Source organism: Prinia subflava, chromosome W, assembly GCF_021018805.1.
Source record: "Prinia subflava isolate CZ2003 ecotype Zambia chromosome W, Cam_Psub_1.2, whole genome shotgun sequence".
Lineage (NCBI taxonomy): Eukaryota > Metazoa > Chordata > Aves > Passeriformes > Cisticolidae > Prinia > Prinia subflava.
Window position 1 is genome coordinate 4500429 of NC_086282.1, and position 17080 is coordinate 4517508.

At 43.3% G+C, this 17080-nt stretch overlaps 1 protein-coding gene across 1 annotated transcript in view; it reads left to right on the forward strand.

Annotated features, from left to right (window-relative positions):
* Positions 1-17080, forward strand: part of LOC134563380 (uncharacterized) — a 39327-nt gene that overhangs the window by 21746 nt on the left and 501 nt on the right. The window contains 16 exon segments of the mRNA XM_063421265.1: positions 311-392; positions 394-469; positions 1110-1153; positions 1489-1525; positions 2396-2548; positions 3674-3699; positions 3701-3762; positions 3765-3779; positions 4542-4621; positions 5084-5321; positions 9760-10032; positions 10753-10876; positions 11647-12088; positions 12390-12587; positions 14087-14919; positions 16461-16538. Of these exon segments, the coding sequence (XP_063277335.1) occupies positions 311-392; positions 394-469; positions 1110-1153; positions 1489-1525; positions 2396-2548; positions 3674-3699; positions 3701-3762; positions 3765-3779; positions 4542-4621; positions 5084-5321; positions 9760-10032; positions 10753-10876; positions 11647-12088; positions 12390-12587; positions 14087-14919; positions 16461-16538 (2761 nt within the window).

The following is a 17080-nucleotide window of genomic DNA, read 5'->3' on the forward strand; positions in this document are numbered from 1 at the left end:
TGAGTCATAAAGTGTGTATGTACTTCAACAGATAATTTGGCTGAAGCTCAGTGGTGGTACACCTCTTTTAACAGAATAAATTTGTTTGGGATACTGTTCATCACACTCTGCCACTGAGTTCTTGGTAGCAAACCAGACTGGTCTAACGTTAAAACAAGCTAAGTGAAAAATCACTTAAAGCCACTTAAACTAGGACCATGGCACCTCTATACATAACTGTTTTCTTGTGTTCAGTGGAACTTCTGTGACTTTAAAGTCCTGTGAAATAAGTATAGACTAAGAAGTTAATCTCTGTTTTTTATACTGACTTCTAAGCAGAGCTCAAATGATGAGGATCCTTCTGGGAAGGCAAGAAGTCGCCATATTACAGTAAACAAGGCTGATCTTGAAAACTGTTGAAGTATTAGAGAGTTTCAAACTGGCAAGAGAGAGCTGGGAGCTGCTTTATTCTCTGGAATCACTTGACAAAGTTAGGATAACTGTGTTTAGAATTGCATTTAGACTTCATCGCTCTGCATAGAAATCACTTTTTTATTGTTAAAATGGAATTCCTACCATTATGAATCCTTAAAATTGAAATTGCTTTTGGTCCTGAGTAATTCTGATAGAAGTTCCAGTAAGAAGTTTTATCAGTTGTTTCATTTCTGAGTATTTTGTTCCTCTATTGCATTTCATTCTTGATGCATCTTTGCTTATTCACCTCCACTTCTCTTGGAGCAGTTGGTCAGTAATAGGGCTGATAATGCTCAGTGAGGATGTGCTGCTGATGGTTGCTTTAGTTCATGATTAAGAACATGTGTTTTTACTGTGTCTCCCTTTCTAATAATAACTGGTGTGATAATCTTAAAAAAATCTCTTCTAAAAAGCAGGTTAACAGTACCACCTAGCTGCTTTTAGGTTTGCTGGACACTGTGAAGAGAAGTGAAATAAAAAAATGAGTGTGTAGGAAGAGAGTATCCTATATGTGAATAGTTTCATACTCTGTTTTGGTGTCATTTTTTCAATTTTTAAATTCAACTTTTTAATATATATTACTGATGTTTAACCCAAAGCTGTGAAATGTTTCATATTCTCTTTTACTTTTTCTTCTCTAAACACTTAACACAGAGTTCACCAGAATTTGTTTGTCATGGAAGACAGAAACCTGGCTTTGGTTAATGTTGCCATGAATTTTCCTGGTTTGCTGAGCGTTCATATTAAAGGAGAAATGTGCAGTTTCTCACGCTGGTGAATTGTAAACACAGGACCATGTTTTGTAAATATTGGCAACGTTATGAATTCCTTCTCCAAGAGAAGGGGAGGTTGAATGACGGCCTCTTGGACCAATGTGGCAGGAGAGGTGGCGATACCCTTCTCCAATCCATGGTCACCTTGCCACAGGTATATAATGGCAAAATAAACTAAGGGGCAGGTCTTCTGCCCTGCTGCTCTGTTGCACCCAGATCTGTGTCCCCAGTCTGTTTTCTGGCTAGGCCTCCACGGTGATAGGTTAAGAATCTTTCTTACAGACATGATCATCTACCAGGTAAAAAAAAATATGGTATAAACTAGGAAAAACACCATCATTGTGTTGCTCTTCCTTCTAGTAAATAACAATTGATTTCCTTCTTGTAAATAGTAATAATGATTAGCCAGTTTGACTGCTTTTAGTGTCTACTGATTTTATGCCTTAAAGTATGACTCTTCTGGGGATAGAGCCACACTGTTTGCACCACAAGCTTGGTACCCTGCTTTGGATATTCCTGTCCGAATAGCTGTTGTTTGAGTCCAGCTAATTTCAGCATGTGGAAAAGAAATCTGTGTTAGTGTTTTGACCAGTGGATATAAACAGTGTTATAGAAGATAAGTGCATTTTATTAGTCTGTCACTGCATTATATTGGAACACAATCAGAGAGAAGAATTTTCAAACAGTAAAAGGTTTTAACATGTCTCAGTTAACATCTATACTTCTCCACAAAAATTAAGCTGACTGTGCTCATTCCAATACCATCTACAGAAGAAAGCTTGTTCTTTGTTTTTCCTTTGGGTGTCCTTAATTTTTGCCTCTACTTGTGCCTGAACAAGAGCCATTTCAAACTTTGTTAGTTTGAAATAAAGTTAAATAAAGTAACAATTAACTCAAGAATATAATTATTTGATTCAATTACAAATATGATTTTGTAAACTGGCTTTTTAAAGCAGAATTTTGTTTATCTTCTTACTGCCTTGCAAATGATTGACCCACAGTCTTGGACACAACTCATCACTGGAGATTATTAGTTTAGATGAAAATTATGAAGGCTTCTTAACTGAACACACTCCATTTTGAAAGCTTCTTGTAAGAGAATTTTTTCTCTCTCTACCTATCATATAGAAAAGACCCTAACAGGTTTTTTTTAATATTCTTTTTCAAAGTGGCAGTACAAAAAAGCAATTAGCAGCCTACATCACTTGGCAGCTCTTCAGGGCTCTCATTCTTCCCAGCAAATTACAGGACAAGGATCTTTAGAAAATCAGAGAGCACTAATCCAGTTAGCATCGTGCCACTTTGCCCTTGGAGAATACTGGGTACATGCACCATTCCACACACTGGGCCTTCATCAGCTGGCCCTGTGGTTCCTATTTCTCTTTTCCTTAGAATTTTCCTGTTAGCCTGTCTTCAGCAGGATATCGAACATAAGCCAGGCTCTACTGAAAAATCCATGCTTTGCTGGGAGAATTATACTTCCTGCCACATTAACTGACTGTCCATTAGCAACTCTTTATATATATATGTGTATAGTCTGTTTGATAGTGAAGATTAGGGGGGGTTAGTTATGATTTTTCATGGCTACATGTGTTTGAGTTGTCTGTAAATGTAACCTTAATTGAATTCCTTAACTTAACTGAATTAATTCTTTAAATTGAGGGGGAATTCTTTTAGGAAAAGCCTTCATGTGGCAGGGAAAGAAAAAGTAAAGGAACTTCTGTGATCATCTTAAAAGAGAGTTAGTTATTAACTGACAGTATAAGAGACACCAGAACAATATTGTCTGGCCTGACCTCTGCATTTGCTCTACTTTTGCAATACAGTTGTGTGTTTTTAATATTGCAGGAGTGCATGGTGGTCCGAGGTCAGTCAGTGTCACCACTGACCATAAAGGCTCTGTCTCTTAGGATCTAACGTCATCCTAGCACTGCTGGATAAGTGCTTTTGTTCCTTCCCCTTTGATACTTTTTCACTGGAAATGTGATCATATATTCCCACAGACGTCTTGTTAGGAAATAGCATTAAAAAATCATTGAATTTCTATCATGCTGTCAGATTGCCATTTTCCTTTCTATTTTTACCATGAACAGAACAAATTTTACTAAAATATTCTAAGAATTCATTTGAAAACTTAATCCTTCAAAACAAAATAATTTTTGATTGCAGCTATATTGATCTTCTTGAAATGAAGAATGCCAATACCATTTTTTCACAATTAAATTGATGTGAAAATGACATAGACTCTCAGAGGTTGTTTAGTGACAGCTAAGTCTTTTTGCTTAGCCAGACTGTACTAAGTCAACTCAAGTTCTAGCAAAGAATTTTGTCTTTTTTTTTTTTTTTTTTCCTTTTGTGGTGTCTGAAATTTTTAATTGTTATTAACATATCTGAATTTTTAAGAACTTTAATTTAAATTTAGCATTATCATGTTCCTTCTTTTACAGCAAACATGCAAAAAAGTGCTTGACCTCATGCTGCATTTTACTTCCAGTACAGGAAAGAGGTAAAGTACAAGAGGAGCAACCTAAAGTCAATCAAAATTCAGGAAAGGTATGGAGTTGCTATTACCCTAAACTCAGTGCCAGCTGAATTTTAGATCATGTGTTCTGGTTGAGTATGTAATTATTCTCATGTTGTATTATGAAAAGGGAAGACATTTGTTGCTGGAGATCAGCCAGAGACAAGACAGCACTCAATATGAGTTAGAAATCTTGCTCGTTTATTCAGCTATTTGACATACATTTATACTGTGCTAAGCATATCATGCACCTAACTCTGAACATCATTGGTTAAACCATAGTGTTCACGCATCCTTGCAGTATACATAATTGGCTTAGAAGCTCTGTCCCCGTGGCTCGATGCTGTAAGCCTTCCCCAACTTATGGTCAGTGCATCCTGTCTAGCATCCTGTTACAGCTATTGCTCCAAACTTTACTTCATCCTTATCCCATCTAAACAACAGTTCAAGGACGTTTCAGCTTCTACTCTTCCTTTAGGCTAAAAGCAGGATTGTGCACATGTCCCTGCTTTTCCAGCCATGCATCCACAAACATTTTTTATTCCCTCTTGGTTTTGTATTGAGGTTTTCTTGCTTGTACCTTTTAAAGTATATTGGTGGCAAAGTCCTACCACAGGAAAATAGAAGTGAAGAAGAAAAATTTAGGTGTTTAAGTTCACATTTTGATTCATCATAGTTTACATTCAAAGTGTTCTTCCCTACCTGAGATGTGGTAATTTTGGATTTGTTTTGCTTCAGTTTAATTTCTTTCAACCTAACTGTTGTGAGACCCCTAAAGAACTATTCTGTTGCAGGGTCTGATTTGAAGCTTTGGCCATGTACCAGTAGAGCTATCATGCCTTACTGCCTTCATCTGTTGTTAGCTTGTTTCAAGGTAAGACAGGGTCAATTGGAGCTTTCTTGTCCTTAAGGCCTAGTTTATGTATCCTGAAACTGCATGGCTGTATCCCAGTCCTGTGACTGAAGGGCTGTGCTTCAACCCTTCTTACCTAAAATGGGTTGGGGGAGGGTCTTCTTTTGGAGAAGGGAGTGGACTGTTGATGGAGGAGAGTTTGTTTTTTCTTTTTTTCTCTATTTGTTTTAGTTTTGAGCAGAGAAGGTAGAACAGATCTCAAAATTTTTGTCTCTGTTCAGACTTCTCTTATAGGTCAGTTGAAAGGATTTGGTATTTTAGCTGGAAATTTCCAATCTACTTTAGAGGTGTATTTTGTTCTTCCTTAATATATACTTTTAAAAAACTTCTGTATTTGCACAGATCTAGGTGAGATAAATCCTAGATGTTTTTGAAAGCAACATGTATTTCCTGATTGTCTGAATGTAATTTTTTTCCCTGAAGCTCAGAGCTTTCACAGACAGAAGAGATGATATGGCACTGGGCCACGTAGTTGTTCTGCTTCAGCATGAGTGGCCGAGGGGTGAGAACTTGTTCCTGAAAGCCATCAACAAAATCTGCCAGCAAGGAAACTTCCAGTATGAGAATTTTTTCAGCTATGTCACAAGTATCCTTTCTCTAACCAAGAATGTCTTTCACACCCTGTGCTGTAGTGTTGAAAAAGCTGTTTGTTTCAACATCAGCTCTTTCCCTGAATGATGCTCTGTATTTATTTTCATACCATGAAAACCTCTTGTAGTAGGCTCAGTACATAATGGATTGTAAATATGCCTCCTGTCATCTGCCCTGGCACTTAAGAGTAGCCCTAAGTGCACTGCCACTGCATTTCCATTCAGAAAAACAGCAGCAGCTCAGACTGCTCATGCAAATGACAGCTACCTCTTCATTAAGAAATACTGGGCATTATGTACAAGGCTGTTATCAAAAAGACAAAGTGGTACCTGTGCTGCAGACCTGAACAATTTTTGCTCTTGTTTGTGAAATGCATTCTGTAGGTAACATGTTTGGGTTGAGTAAGATTATGAGCTATGTCAAAGTTCATGCAAAGCATGTCTAATTTATCTATTCAGATATCTGACATAAATTTTAATCATCATACACACAAATGGACAGTTTAATGTTTAACCTAAATAGACATCCAGCCATGGGCCTCAGGAAGTGGGGGGGGTCTAACTCCTGTCTGAGACAACTAAATAAGCTGTGGTGTTAAAGGAAAAAAAAAAACCAGAAAAACCCAAAAAAACCCAAAAAACAACAAAAAACCAAAAAAACCCAGTACATTTCAGTCTTGACTTAAAGCTATCTAAACTATCTGCTGCAGGGTTTTAGTGGCAGAATGCTTTAGAATATCCTGGTTGTTTATGAGAATTTGTAGTACTGTGCTTCTTAAAAGGGGAACTGCCTAAAGTTTGTTGAAATTGCACTTAGGGTCAGTGTATTCTGGCTGTTCACTAACCAGAAATGGGCTGAAGTTTTCAAAATGGGAGCCTAACATCAGAAAACAGGATCCAAATTTTAACTAGTAAATAGATTTTCCTGAGATCTAACCAACACAAAAATGAGATACTAGGTGTAATTAAAGGAAAAGTAGAAATTAAAATGCTTAATTATGTGACAGAGTATTTTCTCTTCTAAGCTCTAGATTTTCAAACTCTTACACTTGCCATATCTCACTGCTTGTAACCAGCTGTATGAAAACAAGCTTCAGGGCATGCTGCACCACATATGGTGTTGAGTAATAAGTTTTCCCAGCAAGAGGTCTTAGCACCGAAGACTCCATCTGATAACTTCTTACCTGCTGTCTCCATTTCATTGCAGTAGTTCAGCACTGTTTCTCTTGGCTCTGTTTGGTTGGTGTGGCCGCAGTTACTTTCTGTTCTCATCCTCCAGTCAGGAAGGAGGTAGAGAGAAGTGTTTCTAGCAGGACAGAATCTCTCTTTAACCTCCTTTTGATCAGTGATGTTTCCTCAGTGACAGAAAGGCTTGTAGAAGAGAAGTCCGTTTCTTTGTGCTTACTGAGCCAAAACAGTCAAATATCCTGTCCAGCTGGAAAAGCTGTGTACAGCATCTTTTATGTGGCTGTGTAGGACTGGAAGCACTTCATCAGAGAGCCGATGGAAGGGATAGTTCAGGGCATAGGCCACTGGTTGGAGATGATGTCTACTCCCCTGGAACCGCAGATAGTTTTTTTAGCTGGACTGGCTGTGAGGCCCAGGGATGGTGTCACCCACTAGTGTTGACCTGGTTAGCTCACAGCCTCCCCCAGCTGGGGTTTTTAGTAAAGTGTGCTGGTGTAGTCCTGTTTCCTGGGATGATGGTTGGTAGGCTCAGTATCTGCAAACTGCTTACATCTTTCAAAACCATCACCAGTTCTGGTTGAATGAGCTGCTGCACCATCCTCCCATGAATTAGCAGAGGCAGCTCAGATGCTGTTCATTCATGCTCAGAAAGACTGAATTTGACACAACAGGCCAAAGGTAAAGCAGTTGTTCCTTTGTCTGATCTTTTCTCAGCATAAATGTAGCAATCCTGCATCTTAATGGGTGGGAAATGCATTGCAGATATTATATGTCTTTTATAAGGACTGCTTTTTGTTTGATGACTTACAGGGCATTTTCTCCCCAGGTGAATTCCTCATTCTTCTTCTAGTACTTTTTTCTAAGTACTTTATACTTCATAAGAAATTATATTCATTTTTCTGAACTCAGTAAAGCAAACTGCAGTATGCTTTTACAAAAGATGAAATAAGATCTTAGTAGTCTGCAGACTTATAATTGGGTCCCACAAAATATATAGTTACAGTTACAGTTTGTAACCTTTCCCTTTGCTTGCATCCACTGTGGCAATGAGAAGGTCCATAGTTTTGGTTTTAACTGGTGATAAAGCCAGCTCATTCTGTTTGTGGGGCTAACAAGATTTGTTCTATGAGCTTTGAATCCAGCACCATTAAATGCTTTTGAACTCCCTTCTAGAAAAGCCAAGTTTCACAGTTTATCTGATATTCATTTCAGTGTGGGCTGTGTTAGCTAGTGAGGCTAAAGAGGAAAAGAGCAATATGCAGGAAATTGCTGCTTAATATCTTGCTCCTCTTTTTGATAAATCTTACTCTAATTAATTTAATTGTAGCCTACCTAATTGCATAAACTTGATCTGAAAGCTGTGTCCTTCCTTTAACTCATATTCCCATCACATCTCTTCTTGGGGACAAAGAAGGTTGCTTCAAGTGAAACAAAGTATCTTGAAAGTGTAATTATTACTCTGTGCACATGAGTATGCTTAGTTTTACAGAACTAAGATCTGTTTGCATATCTTGCAAACAGTAGTGAAGACACAATTGCACAGAATCCCTTTTGCAAACATCTGCCACTCTGGGACTAATAACATCTTGCTGGTCCTTTGTATTTTCTGTTTCCCTTATCCATTTTTGCAAATACTGGATTTACTCATGCCAAGAACTATTGAAAAATTATCTCATTTGAATAACTTTTGTGGCTGTTTTATTTCAGGTTATTGTAGTTGTATTAGAGTGTTAAATGTTCCATCTTTATTTGACATTTATAAGCTCTATATCTATTAATAAGCTGTAGATGCTAACCCAAATGCCCACCTGTGAGATCTGAAGGTAGGCACCTAACTCAGAATTACAGGAATCTAAAGTGCAAGTTTTGCTTCTCTGCTCCCTTTGTAGCATCTCTGGGGTGAATGGTGCACTCACTACTCAGGTGCCTAATAAGATTTAGGTGACATTATAAGAGACTTAGGTTAAGAAGCTAAACCTCTCTCCTATATACCAAATTTCTCCTTTCTCTTCTCCTTAAGTGGGGTATGGCTCTAGACGGAACCTGTTAGGTTATTATCTTGTTCTAGATAGCCCACAGAGATAAAAAATTAGTTTCATGGAGAAGACAAACTCTCTTTCAGCTGAGACAGCTTTTGGTGGTTAGTTCCTGTGGCCCTGGTCATAAATAGGAGGTTGCTCTGAGCAGGCATTTGTGCCCTGGTGTCCCCTGAAAAATGGTTTATTCCCTCAAACCCCATCCATGGTTCAGCCCCCATGTCTGTCAAACCCAACTGTTATCTCATCCCACGCCCACCCCATGTCCATCATCCCAAACTCATCTCCCAGTTCTGGAATGTTCTCCCCAACTCTGTTCCCCATTTGGTAATATGTTCAAACCACACCTTCGTGTTTTCCCTGATTGGTTTTCCCCCTATGGGGTGATCCCATACCCCACCCCTGTAAGTTACTGATTGGTTCCTGATTTTTGTACCACCCCTCTTTAAAAAGGCTCGCATTTCTTTGTTCTCTGTCTTATGGTGCCGGTTGCCTTCGGACATTAAAGGTGCTTCAGAACTGCCAAACCTTAAGACCCCGCGTGGTCCTTTATCAGCCCTCTGTCGCCACCCCACTTCTTTTGGACCTTATCACAATCCACTCCACCGAGCTTGCCGGGGTTTAGGAGTCCGGGATTGTGATACTCCGGCGCCCAACGTGGGGCTAACGGTCACTCTCCGACGTGCTCTAGTCGGGGCGACCTCCCGACCCACGGATTTACAAGGAATTTTTCCTTGCCTCGGATTGCTGACCACCTCGGTGGAAGCAGGCTGGGTTTTACCAGCAGCGCTCCCGAGGGCGGCGACAGGATCTTCTTGGCAGCACAGAAGCTGTCGCCGAGGGCTGGACGACTCCTGCCACCCTGCCTGCAGCCTCCTTCTCCCTTTCTGGCTTTCGTAAGTGTAAGAGGGAGTGTGTTTGTGTGTGTGAGTGCGTGCGAGGAGCTGCAGGTCCTTTTATTCTGTTGTTTTTTTGTTGGCTTTTGTGGCAGGGTTCCGTGGATTTTTGAGGGTGCAGTCACAGTGTGAGAATGGGTGCTGCATGGTCTTTGCCCCTCAGCACGTGGTTTATATCCAAGTTGTGGGAATCCTCAAGGGGGGAGGGAAGAATTTTTCTAAACGTTTATTTAGAGATTTTATTAAATGGCTTGTGAGGCATTACCCTCGGGTTTCCCCCTCGGACCTCTCCTCTCTGAGATTCTGGAGTGCTGTGGGTGTTTTGTTAACAGATTTAGTGGAGCAGGGTGAGGCTGAGGGAATCAGATTTTTGCCTTGTTTTGTTTTAGTTCACAGCGTTTTAGCTAAGCAGAGGGTGGCGTATCCCCAGCGTCCGGGGTCTGTCCCCAGTTCTCCTTGTCCCTCTACCCGAACCCCACCTTCCTCTGGTTGGGAGCGCAGGGCTAGCATTGCTGCGAGGGGATCGAGCAAGAGGGTCCCCGGCTCTGCACCCCCGCCCAGATCTCCGTGTCTCAGGGGGGCTGGCCACACCCCCGGGACCCCGACCCGCAGCCCGTCAACCCCAGTTTCCATCCCCAAAGTTGTGCGGTTCCGCATCCCGAGTTCGTCCCCTAGACCCTCGAGTTATCCCCCTTCCCCTGCTCCCCTTCGTTTCTCCCCAGTTTCTACCTGTTTTTCCTTGTGTTCCCCAGAGGCACAAAAGGGCTCCTGTGATTTTAATTTTGCTGCGTGGTCGTAGTTTCAAAATGGCGGCAATCGTGCCACTTCGTCTTCTCAAAATGGCGGCGACCGCGTGGCCGACCCCCCCTCTTGTGCTTCTTCTTCCCAGAATCCCTTTCTCCCCTTGTCAAACCCCTTCCTCCCTCCAAAACCCGAGCCCAACCCCTTCCTTTCCAATGTCCCGACCTCTTATTTTTCTGACTTCACCCCTTTTTTGGGAACTGCCCCTTGCTCCGCCCATGCGTGTCCCCGCCCATGTTCCCACGCCAATGCTGCCCCTTCAGTGACATCATGCAGTGGCCACGCCCAGTCCCCGCCCACTTCCGGTTCCCACGGTCCCGAAACCGGAAGTGGGGTTTTTGACACCCGGAATGAGGAAAAAAACAACATTCCCACCGTTTTACCAGTGGTATACAGTGATCAAAGAGAGGCATTCCCTACATGGGAACCTTTCTCCTCCCAAAATAAGAAAGAGCTTTGTAGAACTCAGAAAGAGTTTGGGAGAGAGAGTGAGTTTTTCAAGGGTCTTTTAAAAGCCACCTTCTCCTCAAACACCCTGCTCCCACATGACTTAAAAGATTTATTTGCATGTCTCCTATCAGCATCGGAGTACATGCTGTGGGAAGCTGGCTGGAAGCGCCGCCTTAAGGCACTCCGAACTGAGCTGTTACAAAGCTCCCAACATGGCCTCAACAGCTTTGACCATCCCATCACTATGGATCACTTGTGCGGGGAGGGAGAATGGGGGAACCCATGGGACCAAATGAGGGCTCTTTCAAAGGTTGTTTTACGAAAAATCAAGGACGCAGCAGACAAGGCATTTGCCAGTTTGCCCACTGGGGACCCACATCCTGGTTTTGCTTTTGTAAAGCAGGGAGACAATGAAAGCTTTCTGTTCTTTATAAATAGATTAAAAGCCCAAATGGAAAAGCAAATCACAGATACCAGTTTGATAAATCCAATGCTTTTAGAAATGGATAAGGCAAATGCAAATAACATCTGTAAACAAGTTATTCTAGGTCTCCCCATGGATCCATCATCATCTTTGTCCACAATTATTGAAGTCTGCATGCAGAGAGCCCCTTTTCTGATGACCAACATAACTCCATCACCAGCACAACCAAGGACTGTGGCAGCTGTTAATCCCGCACAACAAGCGACACAGGCATCGCAGGCAGCACCAAGAAAGGACTTCAGTAACATTGTTTGCTTGCGTTGCGGGAAAAAAGGACACGTGGCCCACTACTGCCGAGTCCCCTATCCCCAGGGACAGCAGCAGGGGGGGGCGAGTGATGCCACACGCCAGCAACAAAAAAACTAAGGGACCAGCGCAGCCTTGCCCCGCGCAAGGACACAAATGGAGCAGGGGTGTTGAGGCCAGCACGATATGGACTTACCCGACGTGACGATTTTCCACCAGAAATTACAACCCTCGTGTGGACCCCTCAACTGCGTTCCCTCCTGGTAACATTAACACCAGTTGTTTTTAATTCCAGGGAGTGGACGCCTGTTCAGGTTCGACCATTGGAGGATCCACTGCATAACCAGCTCAGGCTTTGTAAGTACCTTGTTGTTGGAGACACGAAGTGCACGCCAGCTGAGATCAGAGTGGCACCCCTGACTATGCCAGGGAAGCATGACAACCGCTACCTGATCTTGGTCATTTGTGTCCATCCCCCCTATTTCCTACCTGCCGAAACAGCTGTCGCGCAAGCGATTCCTTTCCCAGAGACCATCTGTGTGGATGAAACTGCACCAGAGGTTTACTGGGCTGAGGCGGTAGGAGAAGATAAGCCCACTCTCACTTGCACAATCACCAATGGAAATGAGAGTGTGAACGTGAAGGGTGTGATGGACACTGGGGCAGATGTCACGATCATCCCTGAAAAGGGATGGCCGTTGCATTGGCCTTGCAACCTGCGGCAGGCAAGATCCAGGGTACAGGGGGTGTTCAATTGGCTTACATCTCCAAGGACATCATACAAATTAAGGGGCCAGATGGTCAATTGGCAAGGGTGAGACCGTACGTTTCTAACTATAAGGTTACCCTATGGGGGAGGGATGCCATGTCCCAATGGGGGGTGAGGTTACAGATCCCGAAAACCCCTCGGGATTTTTAATAGCGGTGGCTGATGAGCGCCCCGCCCAGAAACTCAATTGGCATTCAGATTCACCCATCTGGGTAGATCAGTGGCAGTTGAACAAAGAAAAATTAGGGGCATTAAACGAACTCCTTCAGGAGAAATTGGCTCAGGGACACATTGAGCCCACTTTCAGCCCTTGGAACTCTCCAGTCTTCGTTATCAAGAAGCCGGGGAAGAACAAGTGGCGGCTCCTCCACGACCTTCGTGCAATTAATAATATCATTGAGGACATGGGACCCCTGAAACCAGGAATGCCTTCCCTGATGATGCTTCCCCAAAATTGGAATCTGGCTGTAATTGATATAAAAGATTGCTTTTTAAAAATTCCCTTAGACCCTGCCGATGCCTCTCAGTTTGCCTTCTTGGTTCCCACCATCAACCGGGAAGCCCCAATGAGAAGATACGATTGGAAGGTTTTGCCTCAGGGAATGAAAAACTCCCCAATGATCTGCCAATGGTATCTTGCCTCGTTGCTGTCCCCATTGCGTGCCGAAGAGAAACATGCTGTGATCCTGCATTGCATGGATGATGTACTCGTGTGGGCTCCAACGGACAAGGACTTGCAGGGTGTGCTTGACCAAGTGGTCAATATTTTGACAACTGCAGGATTCGTTCTCCAAGAGGAGAAAGTTCAGAGGATGCCTCCTTGGAGGTATTTGGGTCTGGAGATTACTGCGCGGACCATTGCTCCACAACAATTGGCAATTAACAGTAATCCCAAGACTCTAGCGGATCTCCATTCCCTGTGTGGGACTTTGAATTGGATCAGGCCTTGGCTAGGGATCACCACCGAAGACCTAGCCCCCCTTTTCAATCTTTTGAAAGGGGGAGAGGAGCTCAGTTCTCCTAGGACGCTGACGCCAGAGGCAAGGACAGCATTGGAGAAGGTCGGTAATATGCTATCACAGAGACAGACCCACAGGTACAAACCAGAGCTTCCGTTTAAGTTTATTATTCTGGGTGAGTTACCTCATTTATCTGGGTTGATATTTCAGTGGGACCAGGACCAGAGGGACCCACTCTTGATCATAGAGTGGGTGTTCCTCAGTCACCATTGGTCCAAAAACATCACCACACCACAAGAGCTGATGGCAAAGCTTGTCGAAAAAGGAAGAACCAGAATCTGAGAATTTGTGACTTTGCGTGCATTCGCCTTGCGATTGGCACTTCAGCGGACAAGATAAGTTTGCGCAAAATGACAAAGGACATGTTTGAGTTCTTGCTTAAGAACCATGATTCATTGCAAATTGCACTGCAAGGCTACAGCGGACAAATTTCAGTCCACTCTCCTGTTCACAAATTGTTCAATGCAAATTTTAAATTGATAATCAAAGATAAGAGGAGTCAGAAGCCTTTGAAAGCCTTGACTATTTTTACAGATGCGTCCGGAGCGTCTCACAGGTCAGTGTTGACCTGGAAAGACCCTCAGACTCAGCAATGGGAGACAGATGCTGAACAAGTTGAGGGTTCCCCTCAAATCGCTGAGTTAGTCGCAGCTGTCAGGGCATTTGAAAGGTTTGAAGAACCCTTCAATTTAGTCACTGATTCGGCATATGTAGCTGGAGTGGTAGCCAGAGCAGAGAACACGGTTCTTAAGGAGATTCCCAACCAGCGTCTCTTTGACCTGCTCTCGCGATTAATTTATGCTGTCTCCCGGTGAGAGCACCCCTTTTTCGTGATGCACGTGAGGTCGCACACTGATTTGCCAGGATTTGTAGCGGAAGGGAACCAAAAAGCTGATTCCCTTGCCGCTGGGGCTGTTTCTCTTGCAAATGTGCCTGATCTTTTCCAGCAAGCTCGTTTGAGCCATGAGATGTATCATCAGAATGCTCCCGCCTTGGCGCGGCAGTTCCATCTGCGAAGATGCCAGGCAAAGGCGATCGTGGCGACATGTCCCCAATGCCAGAAGCTGGATCTCCCATCTCTAGGTGCAGGAGTGAACCCAAGAGGGCTGAGCAGCTGTGAGATCTGGCAAACAGATGTTACTCATTTTCCCCAGTTCGGCCAGTTGAGATACATACGCGTCTCTGTTGATACCTTCTCAGGTGCGGTTTATGCCTCTGCCCATGCAGAGGAGAAAGCTGAGCATGTAAAAAATCACCTGCTGCATGCCTTTGCCACTCTCGGAGTTCCTAGAGAAATCAAAACAGACAATGGCCCAGCATATATCTCCAAAGCTCTGAATGAATTCCTGCAGGAATGGGGAGTTGAGCACAAGTATGGCATCCCTCATTCCCCCACAGGTCAGGCCATTGTTGAGAGAACACATCAATCTCTCAAGCAGGTGCTGCTTAGGCAGTGGGAAGGCGGTAAAGGCCTCACACCCAGTGAAAGGGTGTGCAAGGCATTGTTTACCATCAATTTTCTTAACTGCAGTTTTGAAAATCCGTTTCCTCCAGCAGTTAAGCATTTTCAACCTGCGAACCCTGACAGCCGAGAGCGTCCACGAGTTTTGATAAGGGACCCCGAGAGCAGGCAAGTGGAGGGGCCGCACGAGTTGGTTTTGTGGGGGCGTGGATACGCTTGTGTATCCACCCCTCAAGGGCTGCGATGGATCCCACAAAAGTGGGTGAAGCCGTATGTACACGCCATCCAGTCCATCCTCCGGACGGTGAAGTCATGCCGGTGGAGGCCATATCTCAACTCTGGCCCGAGAGCCCATTCCAGTTCCCTGAATTTGTTCCTTTCAATTAATGTATTTGTTTTCTTTTCAGACAGAGACCACCCAAAAAAATGCATCCCCCTAAAGCCCAGACAATTATTTTCCTGTACTGAGTATCAAACAGGAGACAGGAGACTGGGTTTCTCAGCTGTTTTCTGGGTGGGTCACTTTGATTGTTCGCTCAGTTATCTGGATTTTTATCATGTTGTTTCTCATTATTTTTATGCTTGGCATGTTTAAAAGATATTATTTGTCCCAAGTGTTTAATACCCCTTCTGTTAATGCCCTTGATGTTGCTGTTGACCTTATAGTCCCTGACCCTGAGGAACCTAAAAATGAGCTCCCTGACCCATGGTTTCATGACATTTACCCCCAATCCAAATATCCCCCAGACCCTCATTTCTAAAAAAGAAAAAATGGGGAGATGTGGTATCCCCTGAAAAATGGTTTATTCCCTCAAACCCCATCCATGGTTCAGCCCCCATGTCTGTCAAACCCAACTGTTATCTCATCCCACGCCCACCCCATGTCCATCATCCCAAACTCATCTCCCAGTTCTGGAATGTTCTCCCCAACTCTGTTCCCCATTTGGTAATATGTTCAAACCACACCTTCGTGTTTTCCGATTGGTTTTCCCCCTATGGGGTGATCCCATACCCCACCCCTGTAAGTTACTGATTGGTTCCTGATTTTTATACCACCCCTCTTTAAAAAGGCTTGCATTTCTTTGTTCTCTGTCTTATGGTGCCGGTTGCCTTCGGACATTAAAGGTGCTTCAGAACTGCCAAACCTTAAGACCCCGCGTGGTCCTTTATCAGCCCTCTGTCGCCACCCCACTTCTTTTGGACCTTATCACAATCCACTCCACCGAGCTTGCCAGGGTTTAGGAGTCCGGGATTGTGATACTCTGGCATTGTGCCGTGCTCTAATAGCTTTTTTTTATATGCAGTTAGAATTTGTAAAGGTGGAAAAATCCATCTGTGGGCAACCTTTAACAAATACCGCCATGTACTCAACCTGGCCAATACCCACTGTGCATGCACTCGGCTTGGGCTCAGCAGCCAATCCCTTAATTTTAAGATGTGGGCTCTCCCAGTTTGCTGACATGCTCTTGCCAGTACTGAAGGGAAGCTGTGGTATCTGCAATGCTCCTCTGATTAAGTCTTTTGTGACTGACATGCTTCCTTGGAAGAACTGTGACAGTTCATCGTAGTACAAGTGTGTATTGGTTTTGCACCTGCTGCTGTCCTCTCTCCTGGTGTAACTGTCCAAAAATATGTGTATATATTTAGACCACAACTGTAGAACAGCCTTGCAATAAAATCTGGGGATATTTACATGTTTGATGCCGTTAGAGTCCTGCACCCCTTTGGCTGCTTGGTGATCATACTACTGTGTGAGCTCACCCTGGTTTTCTGTTACTCCTTTTTTGGAGAGTTGTTTTGCACCAGAGGGGGAGTTGGTGTGTGTGTGTTTGAATGCAGCTATTTGCTGTTTTTTAAAGGACCTCTAGCCCTCCCATGGGGTTACTGCAGCAGGAATTCATACCTGTGCTACAGCCCAGCATACAGACTGCTGACAGGTACCAAGTGGAAAAATCCTGCTCATAGTGTGCTGTGTTTTGTCAACGTGTTTTACTGCCCATGGTTTTCAGCAATTTGTTACTCAGTATTTATATTTTTTTTAATTTCATTTGTGCCCACATTGCCTGCCAAAGCATGTTGTTCTATTATAACATTTATTTTTTTTTCCCATAAGTTGCCAGTATCCGTGTCCTTTCAATTTAGTAATCACTATTGAATTTAAACAATAATGTAGAAATCCTCAAAAGTTCTACTGATGTTCAGTCATATATTAGCAAGAGCATAACCCTTTATTTTAAAAATACTGGTTCCTGGATCCATTTCTAGCAACTTTTCTTCATTTAGGTTGTTCTGAATTCTGGTTTGGGTTTAACAGCTGTAATATAACATGCATCTTCCAAAGTGCTGCTGGCTTACTCTGTAGCTGTAGGTTACATATTTTCCTTTAGGCTGTAACTGACCATAGCACTCAGCTGCCAGCAATGTTTAATACAGTAAAGACTGAAAACAGGACTTATCCCATAGCCTCTGAATATACCGT